Genomic DNA, 27,534 nt, shown 5'->3' with positions numbered 1-27,534 from the left:
TGTGTGTGTGTGTGAATACATTTGCATGCATGGTGATGTAGATGTGTGTTTGACACAGCAGTAGGTGCAGAGAGCAGTGTAAGGAGGAGGACTGGTGATTTGAGAGCCCTGTGGCCAAACTGCAGGAATGTCAGCACCATCTTCATCATGATGGTGCTTAGCCGCAGTTCATTCCATCCGGCCGACTTTTTTCTCTCTGCAAATTAAGGCCACAGCCTGAGCAGAGATGTGGGAAGGAGACACGCTGGAGTAATGGGAGTTCTGCGTGCCTCATAAGCTCTCTTATTTGAACACTGGCACACCCTCTGTTGGACCTGACACATAATTTGCTTGTTTTGTTTGTTGCCCATATGTCTGACATTGGGACATAAGCCAGTCATAATTCTTCAGTTGCAGTAATGCGAGGGTTTGCTCAGAGCTGTATCTGAGGTGAACCCCATTCCTCTGAATGTCTTTTCTTGTCCAGTTGGTTTTTCTGCTTTCATCAGTCCATTCATCATGTAGTGATTACACTTTATTTCTCTTTTTTCAGTGCTCATTTTTGCCAAAGTTTTCAATTCACATAGAGACAAAATATGAAGACAATTGTGGGATCAATGAAAATGTAAGTAAGGGATCCTTGTATTATCTATTGAGTGAACTTAATATGAAAAGAGACATAAATTCTAGTCATGATTACACAGTGATTCCTTGATGGGTGATGGGTATTGTACAGTGTATGACTTTGCTTTGTGGTAATTCTCTGTTATTTTCTGATAGATCTTCACTATGGAGAAAAGTAATTGTGATACAGAGGTGTGCTTCCTGGACATTGCCATTGATGACATCCCAGAAAGGCACTACAAAAGCTCAGAGGTACCGAAATGTGCTGTTGCTTGGCCTTCATTGTGGAGTATAATACATTGCAGTAATAGTGTTTCCTTACCGAACATCTGCCATTACAGTCTCATTCAAGAGGTTGATAAATAGTGTTCTTATGTTACATATGGTTTAAATTAAAATTCAGAAATATTATTCATTATTTTCTATATGCTTTTCCATACTGTCCTCAACTGATGCAGCATTTTGACAGTCAGAATATTTTATTTTATCAAATATTATAAGCAACTGAAAGAAGTTCAGTTGGCCATTTTGAATTGAATTCGAAGCAGACAGTCTGCTTTGACTGGGCTCATGTTTCAGTGATTCCTGGCTGAATGTAAAGCCCTTTGTTTCATTCAGAACATTACAGTGGTTTTTTTGAATGGAGATGGCTAGAACGAAAGGCTTGCTTACCAAGGGCAATCCCTGTAAAGGAAGTTACATTTTGTTGACTCATTTATATTTCTGTGTTTAAACACTTGATTTAGTGAGGCAGCTTACAATAGCTGTCGGAGTGTGTAGCTAACTAATGAACCTTTATTTTGGCTAAATGCTGCTGGCTTCTGGCTATAGAGGCTTTAGTTGCGTATAGCAGGAGGCACTTCCTCCAATGATGTTTTCTCGTATGAGAACTCTTACAATTCTAAACCGTGAGAAGTCACTTAAGATTAAATAGAGGGCAAGTTGAAATTTAGACCATGCAGTGTTTGACCATCATTCTGGTGAAAATCACTGATATTTTTAGCAAGAATCCATGTTTTTTTAACAAGCCCCCACCATAGCTTTTCCCACAGAGGAGATAATGAGTTTAAAATTATACAGTGTGTCGAATGGAAGGAACAGTGTGGCACTCGCAATCCTTTGGGGAGAACGTTGAGCTGCATTGGACCAGGATATGCTTAGGGTAGCAGAAGAATATTTAAATTAGGGACAGTTTGGTGTGCAGGGAGCTTAGCTAGTGTTAACAGTAGGGAGGAGCATACTGCCCAGATGGCAGCTTTCAAGGGTCCTTATGATAATCGCACTCAGGGCTTCACATGTATGATCATCTAGTGCGGAATTACGATAGAGTTTGTTCAGTGCAGTCATTGGTGAAGTGGGGGGAAGTACAATCAAGAGGGTATAAACAGATCTGAAATGATAGAACAAACAAAATAGACTGTTTGAGAGGAGGTTGTGTATTGTAAAATGTGTGCCAATATTTAAAAATGTGGTTAAAACACTGAGAATCAACTTTTCCAAGATGCGTCAAAGTGCCCTTGTTTTTATTCCCTCAGTGTAATATGTAGGAAAGCACACAAGAATCTTTTCATACATGACTTTGATAAAGGCATTATAGTAAGGACCCGATAAAATTTGCAGATGTCACATAACTAATTTTTTTGAACGGGTTCAGAAGCTACTGAAATAATTCAGGAAACAATAAAAAATGCAGAATTGGGGGGAAACCTGGCAGATATTAAAGTGCACATACAAAAGAAGACTTGGAAGGATTGGTAGAAACAGTTTAGAATGTGCTCAGAATGATAAAGTCTATCAGTAACAACAAGCTGTAGCAGTAAAGAAGGCTACCAATATGCCGGGTTGCGTTGCCAGAAAATACATTCAGGGCACATTCAGAGTATTATTTGCGTTCTGGGCACCACTCCATAAAGAATGATTTTCAAGCTGTTAAACAAGTACAAAGAAAGGCAAGCGAATTGATTCCAGGTATGAAATTAGGAATTAGTTATAAGGAAGATTAGAAGACACGTGTATCTCTTCTGGCTCAGCAAGAGGAGACAAAGGGGAATTGGAAGTTTTGTTGTTTTAAAGAGATTGATTAATTAGACAAAAGATACGTCCGGTTATTCAGGTGTAAGTCTTTCACTGATATCAGGAAAGGCTTTATTTATTTTTTCATAATGTTGTCAATGTCTGGAATAGATTGCCGGGTCATGTAGTTGAAGCACATACATTTGTGGGGGTTCAGCAGCAGTCCTGGAGACCGTGGGCAAAATGATGAGCGCAGATGTGCTGGATGATCTTTTTTCTCCATTAAACTGTATTATGTTCTTCTCTGAAATTATGGAGGAGCTCAGTTGTAACTAAAACTTTCCAGTCTCATTCCAGTCTTTATTTACTACAAATTAAATTTTTGGATTTCTAGGGCATCAATGAGTGTTTTAACTTTTTTTTAATGTATTTGCCTGCTATTATGTTTAGACTAATAAATAGTAAGTGTCGTGACATTATTGCCTCAATTTACTTGTTTACTTCTTGGTGACAAATGTTGTATCTGTTGTATCTTCAGAAGAGGAGGCATGGGAAAGCAGTATTCTTCAGTCTTGGTTCTTGTACTGGTTCATTGTTTCGGTTAGTTACTGATGTTTCACTTCAGATGACAAATAAAAGTAAGGCATTTTGACAATGCTGCCAGATTAACATGGCATTATGCGTATTTCAATACACTTTTCTGTGACTACATTCTCTGAACAGTATTGACTCAGGGATGGGACAAGATATGAAAAATTTAATATTTCTTTTAAAGATCTGCCTTGTGTGACATCTGTAACTCTTGCTTTTTAGGATCTCAGGTGCTTCAGGTCCTTAAAAACGGGGCGGGGGCCCCTGAAGGAAGGATGGAGAGAAAGCAGCCAGCCAATCATGTGCTCTTACAAGCTGGTTGCGGTCAAATTCGAGGTCTGGGGCCTTCAGACCAGAGTCGAGCAGTTTGTACACAAGGTACTTGGTTTAGCATCTTGTCTTGGATTGAAATGTATGTCTTGTTTGACCCGAATGTGGTATGTTGTTGTCCAGACATGTCCAGGCATGAAGCCAGCAAACCAACCAGGGACAAACCACGTCATGAACAGGTTATGTGGCACATACTTCCAACTGACAAATTAAGGCATTGTAATTTTGGAACGGTTTATGTCTATCAGAGTTTTACATGTTACTCGTATATAATTGAAAAAAGGCGAACTCAAACTTATTTTATGCTCTCTTGCTGAAAAGTATCTGTGCTTGTGACAGGCACATTCTCACATTGCCTAGACAAGACATTTTACTGTCAAAATAGGCTCCATAGTAGACACGTATACCCATATATCTTTACCTTTAGTACCAATACTTTTATTTGTTAATAGAGAATGCACTACCCATTTTGGAGATTCTGATCCCCCTGTCTTTGAGATTGTATAATCACATGTCCGCTGAATGATGGGAACTGACAGACAGCGTGTCGCTGATTGTTCTGTAGTCGCCTGTCCTCCCTTCCCAGGGCTGAGCTGTACAGCACATTCATTGTCATGCTCTCTCTGCCATTCAGAGATTTTATGAAGATGTGCGGAGGCAAAGCAAAGAAACGGCGGTTCCCTAGGTCACGAATGCTCGACAACTTTTACAAAGCAACAGATTGTTTCGATGCCGCAGATAATTGCTAACTGGGTTTTAAGTTGTTTTGTTCTTCACATTGAGCCAGAATACACTCGTCTTTGGCAGCTTTTGTCCATGTTAATTGACAGCTTTCGTGATGGTACGCCACGCAACCTACTAGACTGGGTAATTACGCATTGACTGACTGGTAATTGGCTGTTCATCTGAACATTGGCAGCCAGTGCTTTTACAGTAGATACCTTTTATCATGATTTTGCCTGCTAGCCTTACTTATTGAGAGAGACTAATTTGGTCACAGACTTACAGGAATAACTGGCCTTTTCTGATATAAAGTACACAACAGGGTCATCTTGAGCAGTATCTTTTATTTAGTGCCTCGTGGTTGATCTGTCAATTAAATTATCAAATTGGTTTTCCTGTTCTATATGGAGATTGCTTCTATGTCACAATTGAGACCAGTCTCAGGCTGTAAAATCAGTTTCCTTGGTTATGAAAGCAATCAAATTACTTGGAACATTTATTTGTTGTAGAGAACGTTAAATAATTGGTGCATTTGAAACGCAGTTGGAAGTTTGATCAAGGAAAAAGCTAAATATTTCTCACTTCTGACTTCCCAACGTAGTGTCTCTAATATGATAAGTCCTGGAAGCTAATGGGTCTTTAGCAAACCAGCAGAAATTCTATGAAATGCAGTCATTTCATTTAAAATGGAGCTGTAAACACTGGGAGTGGTTTAGATTCTATAATGGATTCTAGCATTTCCAAGCGAGTGTTGTCGGCTGAGTAGGGCGCTGCTGTCCCAGCTACTGTACTAGCTCACTTGATCTTGGACCCTTTGCCAGGCCAGGAGTTTGTGATGCCCTTCCAGTCCACTGCACAGTCTGATGCGGCAGATAAATCGACGGGGCAGCACCCGGGCATGTGACCAAATCCAGCGGAACACCAAGCACCGGGAACACATTGTTTTGTTTTGAAAATAAAATGTTCTCTCGGCGCGAGCGTCCGGCTCTTAAATGGATGCACAGCTCTCGGGGGACCGAACAGCGTCCGGCGCTAAAAGTGAAACAGAAAACATCTGCCAGAGGTTCTCGGGAATACAAATCAAGGAAATGTTTAAAGAATGAAATCAGCTCTGTGCTTTTTGCTGGGGGACCCGCAGCAGGCTCCCGTCCAAAGTGCCGTGAGTCACCACATGGCCTTTAACAGGATGGCGATAGATGGATGCTAATCCATTTTGTACACAGACTGCATGCGGACAATTGGATTCCCGTTTTGAAATAATGAGGTCGCTGTCAGTGTGATCAGCTTTGCTGCAGTGTGTGATTTACAGTGCTTTCTTGATGACACGCACAACTTTGGTGAGAGCTTGGTTGCAGGTTGTTTGATAAATTGAGATGGGACAGATGCCCAACGTGGCTGTAAATCTTTAATATTCACGAGATTGTGAATAAGGTAATTCTCTCTCAAACCTTTTGGTTTTGGCCATCGGAAATATTTAGAGGTTGACAGAGCTCACGTTAAGGGAAGCTGTAGCCGGTGTTAGAAAATAATGAATGATTTTACCTTTCAATTGTGATTGTTTTATCATGTGAATAACTTTCAGTTGTGCGTAAAAAAGCCTGTAGAATTAGGCCATATATTACAATCCTACATCTCCCAGTGCTGGAAAAGTAAATTCTGGGTTTTAACTTTTTTTTTTAAAACTTGATGCATCAGGAGTGGATTTTTATTCAGTAGTACTGTCTGAGTTTATGGTTCTAATCTTTCAGCTTTCAATGACTTGTGGAGGTACTTAAATTGTCCTTGTTGTATTCACATTTTTAGAAAACTCAACTGCAATTTTTTCTCTGTATTGCTGGTGAAAACGCAACTAATTATTTTGTCTATGACATTATTACCTCGTATTTCTTGCTGGATCACAGTCTGAAATAAAAAATCTGGTGTTTAAAAGATAAATATAACTTTGGGGCATTCTGTATGTGGGCTGTGATCAGACTAAACCGTGTTGCATGTATAGAGGTAGGTGCAAATTTGCCCAGAGAGTCAGTCTGATTGGGAATAAGCAGGTGGATCTGATTTTACACTTGTTTGTCTGCATCAGGAGTGCTGCATATTCCCATGCTGTGAACTGAAAAATGGTGAAATTTAGAGGTTGGAGAGCATGGGGAACGTGCCTCGTGTACGCCATTGCATGACTTCGGGGGAAACCGGGACTTTGATTCATGATCATTGCATGAGTCTTGCCCCCCTGGGACCTATGCCTTATTCATCTTCTCGCTCCCCGGGTTGTGCCAGCCTGCCTTGCCGCTCATGCAGGCCACTTCAAAGTGACCACCTCCCGTCCAATCCCGGTCACCCGCTCCACCTCTGCTCAGACGGGTAGGTGTGCTGAAACAAGGCCAGGACAGTGATTAAACGGCAGGGGAAGTCGCTACGCCGCGTGTGGAGGCGGCACAGGTCGCCTCACAATGAGCCCTGAGCACGGTACCATGAGGAGGTGTGAAAATGAGAGGCTATTTTTAGTCCTCCTTCACATCCCCTGCAATCTCAGGACTGCTGCTGCTGCATCAGGTACAGGAGCCACTCCTGTACACTGCGCTCCATGTAGCTACACGCAGGAACAGGTCATTTGGTAGCTCCAGGCTTTAGGGCAGGACCGTTGCATATTCTACCAGTAATAACGTGCATTTTCGGTTTTAAAGGCATTTTGAGTATTTTTGAATATCTGTTACTTGGTGTCTTATTGGTCATGAAGTCGCTTGCGATTGTTTATCAAAGAAGCACAAGGATCTTTGCAGTGGCCCATACTGTCATGCCTCTGTGTACTGTGCTTTCTTTAACATGGTCATAGAGAACTGAGCCTTATCAGACCTTTACTGTGCTTGTTTGGAATGAGAACTTGATGCACATGCCTCTCACCAATTAACAGTGCAGCAAAGGACGGCCTGTACTTTGTTTTATTGCATTGCTGAAAGAAATGTCACAGAGAAATATGGCCAGTCAAAAGTCTTGCGTTGGAAAGAATGAGCAGTTCTGCTGCTAAAACGGTTTCCGCACTGATAATTGCAGATGGTGTATATTAATAAAAATGCTCTGATATTTATAACCACTGCCACATAAGCACTACAGTGTTTGCTTGTGTATTTCTATATACAGAAGCAGATGTGTGTGCACTTGCAGAAATGCAGTACCATCATGATTGACCACAGCTTACTTACCAACTTCCGTCTTCAAATTTGGGAAATTACAGAATACATAAGGATGCAGAAGGAAATTTTACTGTTAGATGTGCTTACACCAAAGTCCAGCTTCACCACCTCTCACAGTAGCACACTCAGAATTTGTGGCCAGACTGACTCTTCAGTCTGCAGAATAAAGTTTTGATGTGCTGATTCCAGTCATAATGAAAAGGGGTGATCTGTGTGCATTTTTATTAGTTTAGTAAACACAGCATTTTGCTACCGCATAGCATACAGCTGCAGAAGCCACTGATTCTGCATGCTTTGTTTCCTATCTTTGATGAGTTGTTCACAGCTTATCAATGTTTGATGTGTGACCTATTAAAAAATGGTGTCAAAATTAAGAAAAGGTGTGTTTTACACAAAAACCCATTAAGCCAGACACTTGATCTGGTTGTGTGAGACTTGGGGTATATATGGGATGGTGTTGACTTCCATTTTCCAGTATGAAAGCTCCTTTAATAGCCCTGTATCTCACAACTTTGGTTCTACAGCTACTCACACATAGTCCTACAGGTTACTTACACATGGTCCTGCCTGTTGACTCACCCCTGTAGTTGGGTGGTTTAGTTAAGGACTAATATGGGAACTATCTTGCTCTGTCCTGTTTTCTCAGGTCATCAGGGACATCTTGTTGGTGGGACACCGGCAAGCTTTCGCGTGGGTTGATGAGTGGTATGGTAAGTCACTAGTTGTCTTTTTTTAATGACCTGCTATCTTTTCAACTTTATGAACTGGGATTAATAATTTATTCTTGTGGAACTGAAAGGAGGCGACAGGATAATTATCCATTTATCCATGTATTTTATCCAACTGAGCCCAAAACCAGTCAAGATCAGGGATGGCCATGCATGCTACACATAATTGCTCACTGACAAAGACGACCAAGGAATTAACCAGTTGCCAATGTTTTAAACTGAGATATGGGCTTTGGAGACATTCAAGAGAGTTTGCTTTGGTGCATCCAATTATCAATGGTCAGTTATTAAGCAAACAATTATCAGTTGTGTTGAAGAAGGTGCAGCTAATTTACTCGTCTAAATTTGCCAGTGTTTCTGTAAGGGAAGCTGAGTTATAGACGGAGTTTATTGTAACTAAACAGTTTTTATTGTAGGTAAACAACATATATAACTATTTCATAATTTTCTATCCCCTTGATGTTTCTTCTCCAGGTGTTCATCCCAGCCATTGTTTTATTTTAACACTGAAAGCTTTTAACGGTTGTGCCTTCTGTTCGGAGTGTCGCCACCTTTCCTTTTTGGTGCTAGTCTAACCTAGAAAACTGACCCCGAGTTTGTTTTATTAAATCTTTTTCTGTTTTTTAGGTGTTTGAAATGTGTCTAATGTGTCTTTGCTACTAACAGGCACAATGGACTGACATGCTGTAGCTGTTTCTTGTTAATATTTCATAACCAATTTCTCAGTTTTTCTTCATAGTGCTCTAGGTATTAGCTCCTGGCTGCCTTACGCAATACTCTATTTCCTTTCTAACCTCACTAACAATTGTTCAGACTAAGCTTCCTGCTGCTCAGCCTTTCTCTGCAGGTGCTGCTGTCTGTGCATGAGTCAAAATGGTTGCATCACAGTTTAGGCACTTTGATGACATGAAAGATGGGGATACTATTGAGTCTTGGGCCATTGTACTGTTGAAAAAAGAAAAAAGAAATCTTTTATGGTCTTCGTGAAAATGGAGGGACATAAAGGAAATGTTCTTTATTTCTCAAAGTTTTCTTTCCATAATGTTTTTTTTCCGCCTGGGTCTGGCCCTGAACTCCACTATTTTAGATTTGCAATCAGGCAGTTCAATGTGGTTAAAGTACACATTCTCAGCTTTTATTAAAAGGGATATTAATGGTTTCACCGTGTAGAAATGATAGCATTTTTATACATAGTCCCCCATTTCAGGGCACCATAATGTTAGATAAAATATTAATGTTATGTAAATGAAAGTAGCCATGTTTCATACTTAAACATATCCTGCTTGAATGGGAGCCATAGACATCACCAGGTGTTGAGTACTTTACCTGGTGATGCTCTGCCAAACCTGTACTGCGGCCATCTTCAGCTCCTGCTTGTCTCGGGGGCTGGTTGCCTTAAGTTTTCCTGGTTTGGGCTTTGAAAAACTCCTCCTGTTGCTTTTGCAGTGTGCTTGGGATCACTGTCTTGCTGTAGGATGGCTTTGGAGACATTTGTTTTAACTTGAGCTCATAAGTTGCTTCTGTACACACAATTGATTCTGCTGCTGCTATCAGCAGGTATGTCATCAGTGAAGACATTACCTATGGCCAACATGCATGCCCAAACTATAACACCCCGTCATCATGCTTCACAGATGAGGGGGTGCTCTGGATCTTGGGCAGTTGCTTTTCCTCACATTGCTGTAGCCATCACTCTGATACAAATGCATCCTGGTCTCATCTGTCCACAAGACCTTTTGCCAGAACTCTGCAGGCTCTTTTAGGTACTTCCTAAGGTACTTCTTATCAAACTGTTACCTGGCCATCCTGTTTTTGTAGCTAACTCTAGTGGTTTGCATTTTGTAGTGTAGCCTCTGTAGTTAACATTTACATTTACATTACATTCATTTGGCAGACGCTTTTATCCAAAGCGACGTACAAAAAAGTGCATTTCATGATCGTAGACAACTGCTGAACACGGGTTCAGTAAGGTACAATTACTTATTTTGTACAGCTATTTCTAGCCAAGAACAATGAACACTATTCTGGTCTAACATCTGCAAAGCCAACTAGGCAGAAGAATAAGCTACAGTATTAGGACAAATACAAATTACCAAGAAGTGCAGGGATGGGGCAACATGTAACAAGTGACAGGAAAAAGGGTTTTTGTTTTAATTTTTTTAATATTATACAGCGTGGTGGTGGTTAGTCTAGGTATAGTCTGAAGAGATGAGTCTTCAGGCCACGGCGGAAGATGGGCAGTGAGGGGGAGGTTCGGAGAGGGACGGGGAGTTTGTTCCACCACTGGGGAGCTAGGGTGGAGAAGCTCTGTGATCCCTTTGGGCGGTTGGGAGGGGTTACAAGGCGTGTTCCTGAAGTCTTTTGCGGGCCGTAGTTACTGACACATCCATGCCTGGCTCTTGAAGAGTGTTTCTGATCTGTTGGACAGGTGTTAAAGGGTTTTACTTTATTATGATGGGAATTCTTCTGTGTTTAACTATAGAGGTGGTCCTTGTCTTACCAGACACTTTGGGATTACTGAACTCACCAGTGCTCTCTTTCTTCTTAATGATGTTCCGAACATTTTTTTTTGCTAAATCTAAGTTTTGGCCTTTGTCTATGATTGTTTTTTATTTGCCAGCCTCATTATGGCTTCCTTGACTTTCATTAACACAACTCTGATCCTCATGTTGACAGACACCAATAACAGACTCCATAGGCAATCGAAAGCCTAGAATCAAGACTAGATACTGAAAGCTGTCTTATACCTGCACTAAGGAAACAATTGAACACACCTGACTGATGAGAAACACCGGTGAAGCCATTTGTCCCAAACATTATGGTGCCCTGAAATGGGGGGGACTATGTATAAAGCCTGCTATAATTTCTACATACTGAAACCAGAGTCAAATGTATAAAAACTCCCTTTAACGAATGCAGAGAATGTGCTCTTTAACCACAGTTGTTTAATTACAAATCTAAAATTGTGGAGTACAGTGCCAAATCAAGGAAAAATGCCAAAACATCATAGTGCTCACTGAATATTCAGGTTTCAGTGGCGAGAGTTTCTGCGAGGCACGTATCCCCCCCATATTCAGTGGCACGTAATGGTTTTTATGTAAAGCACACCAAGCAGGGTGACATTAGTTTATCTGATCTGGACAAGAGCCATGGGAAAGTTCCCTGTGGCATTTGGAGAAATTTGTTTTCAGTTTGTCAACAAATATTTTGAGGGTAAGGTGATACAACGACTTGGACTGGGGGGGTAGGGATCCGTGTGATATTAACGCCTGCTGTGATCTGGCATTGGGGATGCAGGCCAGGATACTCCAAAATAACTCTGTGGTGGGATATGGGGAAAGAAAGCACCAGCAGGACAGTACAGCGATCCTGGCCAGTAACAGCCCCCAAATTACTGCAGAATATTATAATTGTTGGTTTTTTTCTTTCAGTCTGTTGGTCGTTTTTAATTGCTTTTCAGTTTAGTCCTGGCTACAGAGCTATGTTTCAGAGCAAAGAAAATGGCTTCATATATATTCAAGATTATTTTGTTGTGGAACAACGGGTGTCATCAAGAATGATAGATTTATAGTGAAATTACTTAATGGTCTGAACATAAAAAACACCAAAATGTTTTGAATGCAGAACACTCATATTTTGTTAGGTTCTTTCTTTTTATATTTGGCATTATAAGTCTATATAAATCTGTTCTCATTGGCATATTTATTTATTTCCAGACTCTTTATTTCCTAACTCTTTATAACTGAATATCATCTTCAAATTGATGCCTTTGTTGTTCAGATATTGATGAAATGTTCCATGCATACTCAACGTGCCTTGTATTATTTTGTGCACAAGTGGTACAAATATGACTGGCATGAAAGTGTTCAGCAAAGACAATGATTATGCACACAAGAGAATATTAACTGATGGAGCGATTAACTGACTCTTCCTAACAGCCATAATTTCATACTACCTGTCAAAGTGGAATAGGGAGTCGGTAAACAAACACTTCCAGACACCACACTTGGAAGACAGTCTGCAATCTTTGAAAGGTTATATACTGTAGAACTGCCTTGACTGAAACTAACTTGACAACAGTATACCCAAATGAACCTGCATTCCCTATACCGTAGTACATTAATTGGCCACACTTCCATTTTACATTATACATTTCCTCAGAGACCACCGGAACAAGAGTCTGCAATGCTAATATGCTCTATACTGTTGAACTGCCCTATGACTCGGCTGTTTTAAGTGGATGTTTAGTCAGTGGATGAGACGTCATTGGTTGTACCATTTTCATGTGCACCCTCATAACTCTTCAAAAAAAAAAATAAAAAAAAAAAAATACAAAAATTCCTTGAATGAAAAAAAAATCTCTTTTTAGAATAGCGAATGGTCCTATTGAGAGAATGAATGATTGAGCTTTTTCATTATTACTTTTGGGGACAGTCTTTCAGTGAGATACAAAAGGGCTTTGAAGTAAACTCATATTTGGAATTTTTTCATGCGCATCAAATGCTTGAAAACATTTTTTTTTAAGCTTTTCACCTGATAAGATGAGCATTTTGCACCTGTAATAATTGTGCTATTCTAGGTTCTTGCGCAGAGGGCTTTGGTCCAGTCATCTGTCATTTTTTAAAGATTTTACCCTGTTGCCTCACAAAGCCCTTTACTGTCTTCTACTGGAAGTGATTGGCAATGGCAGAACTGCACAGTTTCTCTTCAGATGCAGCCAGTGTTTTACATGGGATTATTCACTCTATATATAAAGGCGTGACCCTCCCTTGTTTGCAACAAGCAGGCTACAGTGTACAAGTGGATAATGTCCCCCTTTCCACAGCTATGACTCTGGAGGATGTGCGTAAGTTCGAGAATCAGATGCACGTGGCCACAAACCAAAAGCTTGGATGCCAAGAGACATAGCAGAGATCCTGCAAATGTATGTTTTCCTTTTTCTTTCATTTATTTTTCAATGTTTGGAATTTATCCTTGAGTTTTAACTGATTATTGTTTCTATTGCTGTTGCAGAAATGGTTAGTGGTGATGGGTAAGGTGTTAACAGCATTATCAACCAGGAAGTATACTGTAGGTCTGTATTTATGTGGACTGATTGAACGTGATTATGTGGCTTATACTGCCAGCTACTGGTGGAAGATGGATGACCTATACCCGCAGCATGTGTAATTCAGAATAATGTGTTGGTTCTTTTATGCTCATGTCTACAGGAATGAAGATGGAAAAGAAAGTAAAACTAAACATAAATGTGTATTTTTCCCCCATTGTGCTTTAAATTACTCCCACAGGTACTGAGAGCTGGTGCTAGCATCTTAAACCATTGTCCCAAATATGTGCTCACAGTCTTACTTGGTAGTCCCTTTGTTTTTATGTAGCATTTTCTCTGCTTGATGTCCATGAGTAGCTTTGAATGGGAACTACCATAATCAACTGAATCATTACTCGAAACCCTTTTATTGCAATTCAAACATTTTCATTTAACAATGTGCAAAACAAAGGTTTATTGCAGTGTGATTTGCAATGTTTACCGCCGAGCCTGACCGCAGTTGAAAGATGTGTCTTATGATAGCCAGTGAAGTACAACATGCCAAAAGCAGGGATTATCAGAAATGCAGCTGAAGGTGCAGCATTGATTTTTGTCCATATCTCCTCCATTTCCTGGGGTCAGACATGACCATGGACGAGGTGAGGGAGTACGAGCGGAACACTCAAGAAGCCACCAACGAGAAGATCGGCCTGGTGACGCCCACCATCTCCATCCACGAGGTGTCGCACACGGCCACCACCCGCAGCGCCCCAGCCAGCGCCCCGTCCACGCCCGTCAACGGAGACCCACCCGAATTCCTCAGCGTGCCCAAGGATCGCCCCCGGAAGACGTCCGCCCCAGAGACTCTGACCCTCCCGGAGCTGCGGGAACGGACGCTTCCTAAATAACATTCCCACACGCGCACACTCCACTTTCCCCACCTCCTTTTCTCTCGCTTGTCTTTCAGCACATTGAGCGCAGGCTAATAAGCTATTGGTCATCAGTCTTTGCGTTTGCCCCTCCCCGTTGTGCTCCTGAAAAGCCTTGGTTTTGTTTCCATCTTTAGGCTTAGCTGAGCTGCAAGATGACCTGGACATGCATGTGCAGATGACTGGCTAACATTTATTTTATTGATTTTATCTGTCATGTAAATTACTGCAGAAACTGTGTTTAAAAATAACTTCAGGTGGTATTTAGGGGTAAATATTCAGCCCGGGATGCGTTCTGTACTGCTGCTTGAAATCAGATTGAGAGAGAAGTATCATTTTTTTTAAATGCTGTCTCAATGCTGATGACTTTGAAGTCAAACTTCTGAACAAAGCGTCTTGATTTATGGAAATGCATGGCTTTTCCTAGACTATTATTATCCACCTTTAGAAGATAATGGAGAAATGCCAAGTAAAGAGAACCGCATTAAATATTGTTTAAAGGCTTCATTTTAAAACCTGTGTTATTGTCTTCTGCTACTCTGGCAACGTAATGATGCATGCTCTTGGACGCTGAAGGTTTTCGTTTTTTGACAAAATCTTGAGAGACTGGAAGAGAGATGTTGATCTCCCTCATTTGAGAAAGTGAAACCACTGAACCACATTTAATGATTTAAGAATATTTAAAATGCGCACACTTCTGTGGACTTCTTTCATGGATGAATGTTTTCGGGACATTACACACTTCTATGTGAAATTTTCAAAGGTAATCCAATTTGAAAATGGCATTTCAATTTGCAGCATCATATCATAAGGTCGCAGATGAGGTCATGCTTTCGAAATGGACTTGCTGGCACACTCACTTGGCATTTTACTATTTGAAGTCAAGTCATTTATACGTAATTGCAATTGGACATGGTTTTCTGTGAATTAATGTCACCGTGGGGAAAAATTGAATTTCTCATTAAAGTTGAAGCTATGACATTTAGCTGAACTGTTTAGCAGTGATGTCCACGGACTGTGTTGTGATGCGGTGATACTCTTTTTTTTCCTGTTTACTCATTTTTTGGATATCAATTTTTTTTAATATGATGTATTTAATTTCATCATGAAGAGAAGAAAATGTTACTTTCCAAACCGGGATATGAATGTAGGAATAAGAATGTGCACACAGTTTAGCCGACTTGTCTTATTTTCATACATCTCTCTGGGCATCATAACCTTTCAGGAATATGTGATTGCACAAACAGTGATCACACCACCTTAACCAGAATCCCCTTATGAACAAGAACTGTAGAAAGATGTCTGCGCAGCATCTACTGCGTTGCTGTTTGAATGATTAACGTCACTGGTCTTTGTGGGTCTAGCATGATTTGCATACCAATCACAGCTGTGAGCTACTGTACATGTACCTTCTGTGTGTCCATACCCTTTTCAAGCTGGGAAGTACTGGCTAACAAAATAAAGTTCCAAAACGACAAAGTCATTTTAACAATCCTTGTTGTCCGGAGTCTTGTGTTTGTGTTGACTGTGAAGGGTGGAAATGCATATTACTGCAAGTGCAGGACACTATGCAACATATAGCGCAGCTTAACTTATGTTGTAACAAAACTTTATTGATGAAATAGTGCATTATGGTATGCAGTACAATAAATAAGACATTAAAGGCCTTTTGTTGAAGAGACACTTAAAAAATATGTGAAAATGTCTTCAGTTTCTAATTACAATACTTTTTTTGTCTTTTTTTTCACTGTGATACAACAGTTGGAACTTTTGATGTTGAAATAAACAGGTCACAGGGGTTCAGGAATTATATTTGCATACATCACAAAGGTTCAGGAATTGTAAGCAAGATTTGCCATTTAGGAGCCAGCTTGCAGCATATTATCGTGTACATTGCATGTTTCCACTGCAGTCTACTGGGTTCAGACTGCACTATATTTGTGCGGCACATAAATGACTACATCTGAAGAAGGAGGTAAAAGATTGTCGCTGCCACAAGGTTGTAAGACACATGATGTCTGCTTCCATTTGCACCTGGAAGAGAGAAACACAATCATCAGTGATGTCACCGCTTCTGCTCCAGGAACAACCTACTGATCAGTGTTTTTGTTTCTACCTCATCCTTATGGTAACATGATCCTTTTCCACCGGAGGAACCTTTTCCAGTTTTCCTTGGAACCTTTTTGAACTTCTACCTCCAGGAATCCAGGCTGATTTTGGTATCTCATCCCTTTTTTGAGGGGAGCTGCTTGCCACATAAATGTAAGCAGCACTATTTTACACTTAAAGTGTCTTCCAAAAAGAACTTTAAACTTGAATTCTGTGACCCAGGGATGGTCGTGGATTTTTGGTGGCCCTTAGCAAATCTGTCCGAGCAGGGGTGGGGGGGGGGGTGCTGTTTGATTCTGTCGAGCGGGGGGGTTCGCTTGGTAAAATCCTTCTTACATTACATTGTTATGAAATGTTCGGTTCCATTTAACAAATACCGCTAGTTCCGCGATAGGGGATGAATAACGTAATTGCGATAATAAGGTTATTTACCTTAGATAAACATTGGATCGTGTGGCCCCCCCTAGCGTTTGTGGCCCAAAACAACCGCATAGACCGTTTATGCCACAGGCCGGCCCTGCGTGGCCCTAAGCAATTACATATTGTGTTCATGTCAGCAGCTGGCCGTCAAGACCACTTTTCTTCTGCAGTGCACTGTTTTCAGCCATCACTACATTCTGACAGAATATTTGTTTGAATTCAAGTGATCTGTTTAGTATATTCTTGGGGACATCTAAAACCCCTTAAGTTTTGGGGCTTTATTGTGTGGACGTGTGAAGTTGTTTGTGAATTCTGTCTGTTTACATGAGGTCATAAGATACTGAAGTTAATGTTCTTAAGGTCCAAGAGTCATTGTGATTATTTCTGCAGGAAACCCTGAAAAGTGCCAAACTCTCTGTGCTGTATAGGTATGAAGCATGCCACCTGACCCCACCAAGCCGTAACTTGGCAGGATGACTTACCTGCCATCCCAATTGCAAATGTTTAGGTGTCCTTACCAGAATTAGTGTCTGTGTCCTCCAGCATCCCCACTGTGTACGACAGAGAACCATTGTTTGGGGCAGGGGTCACCCCCAGTAGCTTGCACATCAGTGGGTAGATGTTGACACTGTCAAAAGGCTCAGCCAAGTAATTCTTCTTAAAGTCGGGGCCAAAAGCCCTGAAGATGGTTTTCATGTCCATCTCTCCATTGTGGAAGCCATGGTCTCCTTTGTTAACATAGAGTATGAGTTGCTGCAAAGGTTTAAGTTGAATTCATGTGTTAACAGACATCTTTGTTTTCATTAGCATTCTCTCCACAAGATAGAAGCTGAACATAAGAAGCTGTTCTGACGGTTTAGATTACTTTTATATAGATCACTGAGAATCACACTCTTTCCACATGGAATGTCTGAAGACACACATTCTGTATGGAATCCAAAATTGCCTGCTGGCATGTCAAATGTCACCTTTTGGCTTTCCTCTCACAAAATTATATTTTAGCTAAGGCAGATGTGTACTGTACATACTGGGAAACATGTCAGTGATGGGACAGCTGCAGCCATATAAAATTTGCAATGCCAGGTCAGTGACTCTCAAAACCTGCGTTTTTTACTCAAATTCTGTGCAGAATTTTCTTTTCAAGATACACAATAAAACATATACTAAAACTTAAACATAAAACTATGAACTAAATCAAATATTCACTGTAAATTGACTCGCATAAATGTATAAATAGTATGCTTAATTCCCAGTAAACATTGTTGTAAATGAAAGTGAATATATTACATTACATTCATTTGGCAGACGCTTTTATCCAAAGCGACGTACAAAAAAATTCACACTTATAGTATGGAGGAAGAGATACTGAACCTACCGAGTTCAAGTTGAAGCCCAGATCACCAATGAGAACGATGGGTTGTATTCTACTGTTTTTGGCAATGTGGAAGCTTTCCGGAATCTCTTCTTTCTTGTATACTGTCAGATTGGGATGGGCGTTCACCAGGAGGTCATACACCTGCTGCTCTTTACCTACCTTTGGTTTGATCATGCCAAAACCGCCATAGTCAAGCAGGTCAAAATAGACAAAATCGTAATAGGGCTTGAGAAATTTTAAGAGTCTGATTTCATCCACTTCTGGTTTCTTCTTGATGGTGGTCATGCCATGGTCAGAAGTGATGATGACATTTAGGCGTTGAGTCAGGCCATACCGATCAATTGCCTCCAGCAGGTATCCAATAGTCCTGTCGATCTGTTTGACTATTTCCTTTCTGTCTGGGTGTTCTGGTCCTTTTGCGTGTCCAACCTTGTCAGGTTCCCCATAGTACAGCGTGACAAAGTCAAAGTTCTCCTTGGTGAACCAGCCCATGACAATGTCGATGTTCTCGCGCCACTCTGTTTCATTGGAGTCCGGGTGATCATAGGACTCGACCAAAGAACGGGTCACAGCCTGCCCGCTGTAATTGGCTCCACCTCCTGGATAGTGAAATGAGGCTGTTTTCAGGCCCTGAGGGAATAATAAGGGACATTGAAATTTCAATGAGCCGTGTTTATCTTCGCCTACATGTGAATTTTTGACCATTACTTTAGATTTCTGCGCGCTATCCTCTAGGTAAAATTCAGTCTGTCCTACTGTTCATCACCAGTCTAAGATTACAGTCATTTGACATTTTGTACTTTAGTGGATCATGTGTTGAAAGGCTGAGTGTGTTTACAGCTGTTTACCTGCTCCTGAGCGGTAATCCACAGTGGCATGACCCCATTGTCCCACCATTCAGAACGATTCTGAGTGGCCTTATGAGTCAGTTTTAAGAGAGTTGTGGAGTTAAACATCATATTGTGCACCACACCGTGGTCTTCTGGCCATCTGCCTACAAGATCAGAATGCAGCAGAAATGAATTTGTGCTATTCAAATTTTATGAAGGCCATTTAAGTCACAACTTAAGTCAAATGCTGTCGTTTATACAAAATAAATGTGCACATATTTGAATAGTATGCACACAATCACAGTGTAAGATACCCCAGTCTCCATTCAGATATATATTTTTTCTGCCTTCAAATGGCCCTCTGCCAAGCTTGAATCAGATATGACATGTCTCACCCCCAAGTTCTAATGCAGTGAGATTAGCAGCCAATTGTAAACCTCTCAGTTGGGTCCTTTCTTATTAAAAGGCACAGTAAAGAGTAAAAGTAAATATTCAGTTGGTAAAGTAGACTTAATTTGCTCACCAGCAGGGGTCAGGAAAGTACCAAATTTTGTAGAAGTTGTTTGCCACTAGGTGGTGCAATTTTGTCAACAGTACATGTAAAGTCAAATTTATTAAAGTGCATTATCACCAACATGGTAATGATGAATTCTTTTTTGTGATGGTATTTTAAAAATAGAATGTTAATCCTTCAACCATACATCATCTGATCATCTGTTTGATTAAACTATTTTTCTAAAAGGTCAAGGCACAACACAATAATCTCTGTCCCAGTATTTAATATGGGCATATTCATTTGCATATTTACATTAGGAAACTATTTCTTTTCACATATTACAGATTACTACACTGCTAGATTATTTTGTGCTCATATAAATCATTCGGGTTAGTAGCAAAAGCACAATAAAAACTTGAGCATGGAATTTAGACACATGAGAACCACACACAGTACGACAGCAAAAGTGACTCACTTTCAGTTTATGTTTTCTGTTGTGTTAGGATTTAGGTAGATGTCTTGTCACATCTAATCAAAGTCCAAAGTGAAATACTGTGATCACTGCATAAAAGGTTCTTAGGTGCTACATGCATGCTTAATACATCATGTTGTTTCTAGGTTTGACAGATAATGAAAAAAGTCTCACAGAAACTTTCATTTACATAAAGATGGTGAACTCTGTCTAGAGATTAACTGAATCCTCTATGATAGATGGTTTCTCATGTCTGGGATATTTTTAAAGAGTGCCATTCATCATAAATTTATGAGGGAGCATTTTAGTATGCAACCATTGGTTGCTTTCTGTTTACTTTTTTCTGTCAGAACCTAGAAAGATAGCTGGATGTGTGTTACATTACATTACATTACAGGCATTTAGCAGACGCTCTTATCCAGAGCGACTTACACAACTTTTTTACATGGCATTTTACATTGTATCCATTTATACAGCTGGATATATACTGAAGCAATTTCGGTTAAGTACCTTGCTCAAGGGTACAACGGCAGTGTCCTTACCCGGGAATCGAACCTGCGACCTTTCGGTTACAAGTCCAGTTCCTTACCCACTGTGCTACACTCCGTGCCATTTATTATTCCTCACAGTCATTTTTATGAAAAGCAAATGATTAGAAAAAGAGAGAAAACTGAGAAATGATAAAAGAACGTCCAGGAAAATAATGTACATTCTTGATATTCCTCAGCAGAATAAAATACATTGATCTTTGTTTGAACAGCCATAAACAGGTGTAGTGTGCACAGATATCTGCTTCAAAGTTTTTGAGTAGAAATTTTATGGGACAGAATGCTTAGCCAGCACTGGCAATTAAGCTGAATCAGCAACTGACTGTTAGTCCTCTTTATCTTTCTTCAGAATGTGAGTGTAATGCAGTTGCTCACCAGGATGCTGTAATTAGACAGATAGGGCACTGTGTGCAGGAAACTCTCTAGCTTCCGACCTTTAAAAAAAGTATCTGTAGGATTACTGCTTAGACCATTGTCCTCCCAATTAGGTGCTAAGGTATAGCACCTATGAGCTTTGAGCCAGTTAGTGGAACATTATTTTGATTGTTGTTTTATAGCTACTGAGCTCTGCTGAATCTCTTATGTCGCAGGTTTTATGCAGACGACTCAGCATTTATAGACTCCCATAGAGTCTGACTTTCCTGATCCTGATCATAATGAGGCAAAATAATTTGCTGCAATCTCATATCTGATATAGGGATAGAACGAAACAGACCATAAAGCCCCCCTTCCAAAAAACGGTAGGGCACTTAATTTATTTGCATCAACTGAATTTTTCTCAGCTCTTATTTTTCCCTTGTTGGCTGCCCTTCTTGCCTCTGCCTCTCTACAGCAGGGGGCACAGTTTGCACCCAGTAAACCCTGATCTTAAGAGCAAAGACCTTGAAATGATCGCTGGTTAAAGTTCACACAGAATGACCAAACTGTTACATAAAGCCGATCTTGGTATACTGCAGGGCCAGAAAACAGCTCAGCTGTTGAAGAGTTCTCCTGTCAGCACTAAAAAGATGTGCCTTATATAGGCTTATCAAGGTCTTACAGGTGTTGCTGCAGTCAGATTTATTAAATTGACTCCTGATGTAGTTGTAAGTATGTGCACCTCTAAAGTCTGAGGGAAATCACAAGGGTGGAATTGTAAGGGATTCATTCACAAGGATGGCAATACATTTGAGGCCGCTTCAGTGATTTTTGTACTCAATGGTTGAGTATGAGATGTAGTGAAAATTATTTTTAAATGATGATGCATATGGCAATATAAGCAAATGTCAAAACTATTTTCAGTACAGTTCACAAGACCCAGGCAGAGGAAAATAACATTGCATTTGTATGGATGAAAACCTCTGGCTCAGCCATCAGAGCTACCTCATGCTGAACTGCAGAAAATGAAGGGAATAAATATAGGCTGGTGTGAAACCAAGTATTTGGCTTTACCAAGGGTGCACATAGCTAAATATTTGAATTAAAGAAGCTCCATTTCTGAAAAATCTTTATTCTGGGTATACAGTGCATTATAGTCACTGATGACTGTAGCATAGATTTTTCCCTGTTACATTCTCAGATATTAAGGATAGTTGCCATGATGTGTTATGTAATAAAGACTGTTTCCCAGTGATGCCAGATGGCTAAGTGGACATGGGTAAATGTTTTACCAGGATACAAGCATTATGCCTTGTCATCATATGGTGTATCATATCATGGGTCTCTAAATTATGTCTCACATCCAAATTAAGATGTGTAAGGCCCATATTTTCCATAATTTTTCACAAACGGTTGGTAGGACTGTTTCCTCATAGCAGAAGGTCCTGAGTTTGAATCCTGACCTGGGCCTTTCTGTGTGGAGTTCACATTTTCTCCCCACCCATGTGGGGGCTTTTCTGGGCATTTCGGCGTCCTCCCCTAGTCCAAAGACAAGCATGTAGGCTAATTGGAGACTCTAAATTGCCCATGGGTGTGATTGAGTGGTGTGTGTGCCCTGTGATAGATTGGAAACTTGTCCAGGGTGTGTTCCTGCCTCTCGCCCAATGCATGCTGGTATAGGCTCCAGCAACCTCTGCATCCCTGACCAGTATAAGCGGGTATTGATAATGGATGGAAGGATGTTTCTGAGTAATATTTGTTTGCAAAATACATTTAGGCTGACCGGATTTACTGAATCCACACAGTAAAAACAATTATGTTCAAATTGTATTTGTGCATTGCCAAGTTACCTGTGTCCAGAAACTCTCAGCATTCTGGAAGACCAAAATGCTCCCTATTTGTATAGCTGGCAAATCCTCAGTCATAGTTTTAAATGTTTGCTGCTTAAAATGTCAGCTTAACAATTCTTTCTTCTCTTTTGAGTTTTAACACTTTTTTTGAGGAATTACATTGGTATTTTAAATGTGTTGTGACTAAAATACATTTACATTTCTCACTGCACTGTATTAAGTATGCAGATTAAACAGCCATTCTGTATCAACACATGTTTGAACAGTCATTCGCTGCATGAGGCAATGGCTTTCTGTTTTCACAGAGTGAAAATTAAACAGAGCCACTGAGGAAGACAGCTCAGACAGACAGTCACCGTTAGCAAGAAAGGAAAATGCACCATTCAGGGGAGACATGGAATGACATGGAAAAACCTTACCAGTGATGGTGGTGAAATGAGACGGGGAGGTCATGGTAATCATTGGTGGTGTGATGTACTTGGCTTTCACTCCTTCTTTTACCAGCTTGTCCATGTTTGGCGTGTCTACGTCCTGGTCATAATCCCATCTGAAGCCATCAAATGAGATGACCAGCAGCTTGTTGAAGGTCTTTTGCCCATCACTGTATAATGGCCTGCACTCAATGCTGTGGCTCAAAAGGATAGCTAATATGAATGCCAAGGCTAGCCTCATCCTTCCTTTCTGCCTGTCTCGGTCTGGCTTGCTCTAACATGGAGAGACTTGTGCTTTTATAGTCACTAAAGCCTATTGAGATAAGATCATGTGATATGTCAGATATACTGTATGTGACTGTTGAGCTGGAGATATCTGACATTTTTCCCAATGTTAGACCTTTATATATACAGTTAAATTCAAAACTATTGGGACAGCGACACAATTTTAGTTATTTTGGTTCTTTACTCCAGCATATTGTTTGAAATAAAACAATGAATATAAGGATCGAGTGCAGACCGCCAGCAAACCGTCTATTAATTTGAGGGCAGTTACATCCATATTAGGTGATCTGTGCAGGAATTACAGCCCTTTTTATACATAGTCCCTAATTTTAGCTAAAGTAATGGGACAAATGAAAATAATTTTGAATAAAGGCAAACTATGCCTTATTTAGCATGCATGCCATGCTTTTTTCATTTATTACTGTAGACATTTCCCTACAGCATAATAGGGTATAGAATAACAGGAATAATTACATTTATATACAAGTTGGCTTTTTTTGTTTTGTTTTTTTGGTTGTGTGTGCTTGAAATGGTAGATGGAAATTTTGACGTTCTCCCATCATTTCTTGACTGACTTGTTGAAAAAAAGTTGGCCAAAAAGCTTCTTAATAGGATATGCTGACCATGCAGCATAGCGGAACACAGTGACAATTGTACAGAAACTTCCTATCAGTCATCACAGCCATGGAAGAGTAAACACAATGCACTACTGGGACACAGTTCCTCTCACTCACTGCTGCATTGTGTCATTGGAATACATTACCAATGAGAAGGTCGCAGCTCCCCACTGCATGCAGGGTGTGCACTGTGCTCAGAGGGAGAGAGGGTAAGAGGAATATGGTTCTATTGGACTAGAAACCATGCTTGCCTAGATTTCAATTCAGAACTGAATTACTGAGTATGCTGGACTGTCAACGGAATCTATTTCTACTAATTATGCTGCATTTTAAAGTTGAGGTGATGCTATCAGTGCTATTCATTTTTAATCTTCATAACAATGAGGTAAACTGTATGTCATAAAAGGTTATTGCGATACTTGTATTGACTTGTGTCCTGTGCTGATCCTCAATATGCTGATTTATTAATTATCATCAAAGGTTAACATATCACCTCAAAGACCTTGACTGCAGTCTTTCACCTTGAACTTTTTTGACCAGAATATTCCATTCATTTCAGCTGGATGTTTGAGGTGGCATACAGTGTTTGACAAACATTTTTAATTTTGGCAAAATAAAAAGAAGGGTAAGATTATTATAAAGGATTATTGATTATAAAGGTAACACTTTATAATACTGGTACACAAGTAAGAATTTTCTAATACATAAACTAATGCATAAATAATGATGAATGAAGACATAGGCTAATGTGCAACACATCAAGAGCTAATTAAGTTTTTACTCCCTGTTGACATGGTGCTAATTACTACTATTAATTCATGTATCAACCGATAGTCTCTTGTAGTCCAAATCAAATGGGGTATGTGATGTAAAATAAAAGATACAAACCAAAACTTTGTCCAGCTGGTGACAGGGGTAAATACTTGCCATTACCTCATGTTAACTGCATAGGTCTATACCATGACAACGTAAGTAAAACTTAATACAGTACTTACAAATAACAGGATGGTTGAATTCAGTCTAGGCCTACTCTGAGGGCACAGAGGGTGAATGGAGATGGAAACTTTGGTATTTGATTTCTGAAATATCAACAGCCTCGCTGGTATGATTGGATTGGGTTGTTACTTGCTGGACTTAATTTTGTTGTCATCGTTCAAGAAATGCAGTCAAAGATCGTGATAGAATTTGGATCACCACTTTCTGCTATATCCTTATACATGTATAATAAATGTGCTCATTTCTTGTCAAGCAGCTGTGATTCATTCTTAAAAACACTGTGATAGTATTTGGGTTGGTTGTGATCACAGACCAGGGCTGGGGTTCCTTCACAGACCTCTTGTTGAAATATTTTTAATACACACCTTTTTTGTTCCAAACCATGTGAAGGTAAAACATTGCATGTATAGCAACTCATCTTCCTTTCCCTTCCCAAAAATACAAGTCAGTTCTGGTCCAGTGCCACAACCTAAAAATTCCAGTGCAATATTCACTGTGGAGCAAAAGCTTACACCAGGACTGACATCCACAACAATTTGTACACAGGCAAGCCAAAGGTTACTATCGAACACCTATTGCTGTAGCATAGTTGGCTATTGGCACTGTAGCAACCAATGTTAGCCATCAACACTGAGCTTGATGAGCTTGAATCTGCAGTTTTACCATAACTGTTGTGTCGAGGCAAAATACATGCAAAAGAGAAAAGACACTTCTGACTGAAGGACAGAGAGATTTCCTTTTCACAATACATAGTGTTTTGGTGATTCAAACCCATGTCACTTGTTGAATTTCTGTTCTGTAGCTAGCAAAAATGTATTTTAAACAGGCTGTATTTTAAAATAGTCTTTAACAACGTTCCTAAATAAATATGTTAGAATAATATTAAATTACAGACACTGTTATAAGCCATTTACTAAGTTGTAAAATTCTAATCACTTTGGCATGATAGATAGAGCACACCATAATTCAGCAATTATGCACTCGTTCCAGATAAGTACAGTACGCATTGTCACTAATCCCTGTTCTCCTTGAGCAGTTTGGTGTTGTATGCTGTTGAAACCTCAAGAATGAAATGAAAAATCCAGGCAGAACACACACATCCATCCATCCACCCATCCATTCATCCATTATCTATACCTGCTTATCCTGGTTAGGGTTGCGAGGGGTGCTAGAGCGTATCCCAGCACGCATTGGGTGAGAGGCAGGAATACACCCTGCACAGGTCACCAATCTATCACAGGGCAGAACACACACAGTACAGATTATTTTTCAAGTAATGACTTAGTATACATAGTATACAATGCCATTTTTAGGTGAGAGTGTCCCTTGAAAACAATTCTTGGACATATATGAAGGAATAACATGCTTTAGGCAACAAAAAGGAAATTTTGAAATTTTATATTCACAGATGCTGGATTTTACATTTCAGTTTACCAGAAACATTGCATTGTAATGGATTAATACTCTTGTAGGTTATGTATAAAATTTACTTTGTATCTTTTCATTCAAATTAAGCTAATCTAAATGCAAAATGATTCATTATTTTGATGTGAAATCCAGTAAGTATTTTATCCCTTTTATTTGAGAGAAACTATTTGGGAAACCATTGTTTTTATAGTAAATGGCATGCATTTCATGTTGCACAGTACATAATCCACAGTCCAGGGCATTCCAGTGTCTTTATCAGTTAATGCTTACATTTAATTTTTAATTTTTTGTTCAGATATCTTTTTAATCACAGATAAGATAAGATAAACAGTTGAACAAGATACAATAATGCTGATTCACTTATGTGGCTAAAAATTGGATTTTGATCTTGTTCCCTTTGATCTGCTTAAGTGTGTGTTTGTGTGTGTGTGTGTGTGTTTGTGCGCGTTCGTGCCTTCATTCTGTATGTGGATCATGGCAGGAGTTATAGTAGTTCATAGCAGTTCCCGATTCTGGACTGGTCTGTATTGAAGCAGCAAGGAAGTGGAGGGATGGCTTCTTTTTTTATGAGCCCAGTCTTGGCAGACTTTGTAACTTCTGAAAAGAAGGAAATGTACATGGTGTCCATTGAAAGTTTGGCTGTAGCTCTACAATGGAATGGAGGCTTATTCAGAGAGGCAATGTCACAAACAGACACCTGACAAATGTAGACCATGTACCTGACTATGGCTGTTCCTTCCAATGGGGGAGTGGCGGGGGGGGGGGGGGGGGCGGTTTCAGAAGACTTGATATGGGAATGATACCATTTAAATCCTCATTAGATAAGCTTAGGTTCAAAAGAATACTACATGGCCAAAGGTGAACACCAGACATCAAACATCTCATCCACATTTATGGACACTAATATGGAGTTGGTCCACCCTTTGCTGCTATAACAACCTCTACTCTTCTGGGAAGGCTTTATACTAGATGTTGGAGAATTGCTGCAGGGATATGCTTCCATTCATGCAGAAGAGCATTAGTGAGGTTGGGCACTGATTGGGCGATTAGGCCTGGCTCGCAATTGGCTTTCCAACTGATCCCAAAGGTGTAGCTTGGGGTTGATGTCAGGGCTCTGTGCAGGCCAGTCAAGTTCTTCCTCACCATTCTAGGCAAAATCATTTCTGTGTGGACCTCGTTGTGTGCACAG

The 27,534-nt window shown here is 40.0% G+C and overlaps 2 protein-coding genes across 4 annotated transcripts in view; one reads left to right on the top strand and one right to left on the bottom strand.

The window, feature by feature from the left end:
• The window catches only part of LOC118221071 (cytoplasmic phosphatidylinositol transfer protein 1-like), a 44,074-nt gene extending 28,449 nt beyond the window's left edge, over window positions 1-15,625 (top strand). For 2 of the 3 annotated variants that reach the window (XM_035405724.1, XM_035405725.1), the window contains 5 exons: window positions 533-604; window positions 760-855; window positions 3,430-3,585; window positions 8,095-8,158; window positions 13,845-15,625. In XM_035405724.1, coding sequence (XP_035261615.1) covers window positions 533-604; window positions 760-855; window positions 3,430-3,585; window positions 8,095-8,158; window positions 13,845-14,110 — 654 coding nt within the window. In that variant the 3' untranslated portion in view covers window positions 14,111-15,625. Of the gene's footprint in view, window positions 1-532; window positions 605-759; window positions 856-3,429; window positions 3,586-8,094; window positions 8,159-13,001; window positions 13,101-13,844 lie in introns of all 3 variants that reach the window. The other variant, XM_035405726.1, reaches the window with a different exon arrangement.
• A 103-nt stretch (window positions 15,626-15,728) lies between these two features.
• Window positions 15,729-23,276, bottom strand: zgc:153896 (uncharacterized protein LOC569930 homolog). Its single transcript, XM_035406602.1, has 5 exons — window positions 23,008-23,276; window positions 18,884-19,029; window positions 18,036-18,665; window positions 17,179-17,413; window positions 15,729-16,165 (listed from the first exon to the last, which is right to left on the bottom strand). The coding sequence occupies exons 1-5, from the start codon at window positions 23,258-23,260 to the stop codon at window positions 16,089-16,091; spliced, it is 1,341 nt and encodes a 446-aa protein (XP_035262493.1). The 5' UTR covers window positions 23,261-23,276; the 3' UTR covers window positions 15,729-16,088.
• Between the last annotated feature and the right edge of the window lie 4,258 nt (window positions 23,277-27,534).

Source organism: Anguilla anguilla, chromosome 2 (assembly GCF_013347855.1).
Source record: "Anguilla anguilla isolate fAngAng1 chromosome 2, fAngAng1.pri, whole genome shotgun sequence".
NCBI lineage: Eukaryota > Metazoa > Chordata > Actinopteri > Anguilliformes > Anguillidae > Anguilla > Anguilla anguilla.
This window is presented reverse-complemented; position numbering and strand designations above follow the sequence as displayed.

What these genes read in the sequence shown, in the direction of transcription:
- zgc:153896 (XM_035406602.1), bottom strand. Translation starts at nt 23,260, where the DNA reads ATGAGGCTAGCCTTGGCATTCATATTAGCTATCCTTTTGAGCCACAGC. An exon ending in TGGGCTTCAACTTGAACTCG is followed by an intron (nt 17,414 to 18,035) that starts GTAGGTTCAGTA and finishes AAACCTTTGCAG; the next exon opens with CAACTCATACTCTATGTTAA. An exon ending in GGACACAGACACTAATTCTG is followed by an intron (nt 16,166 to 17,178) that starts GTAAGGACACCT and finishes TCTCTCTTCCAG; the next exon opens with GTGCAAATGGAAGCAGACAT.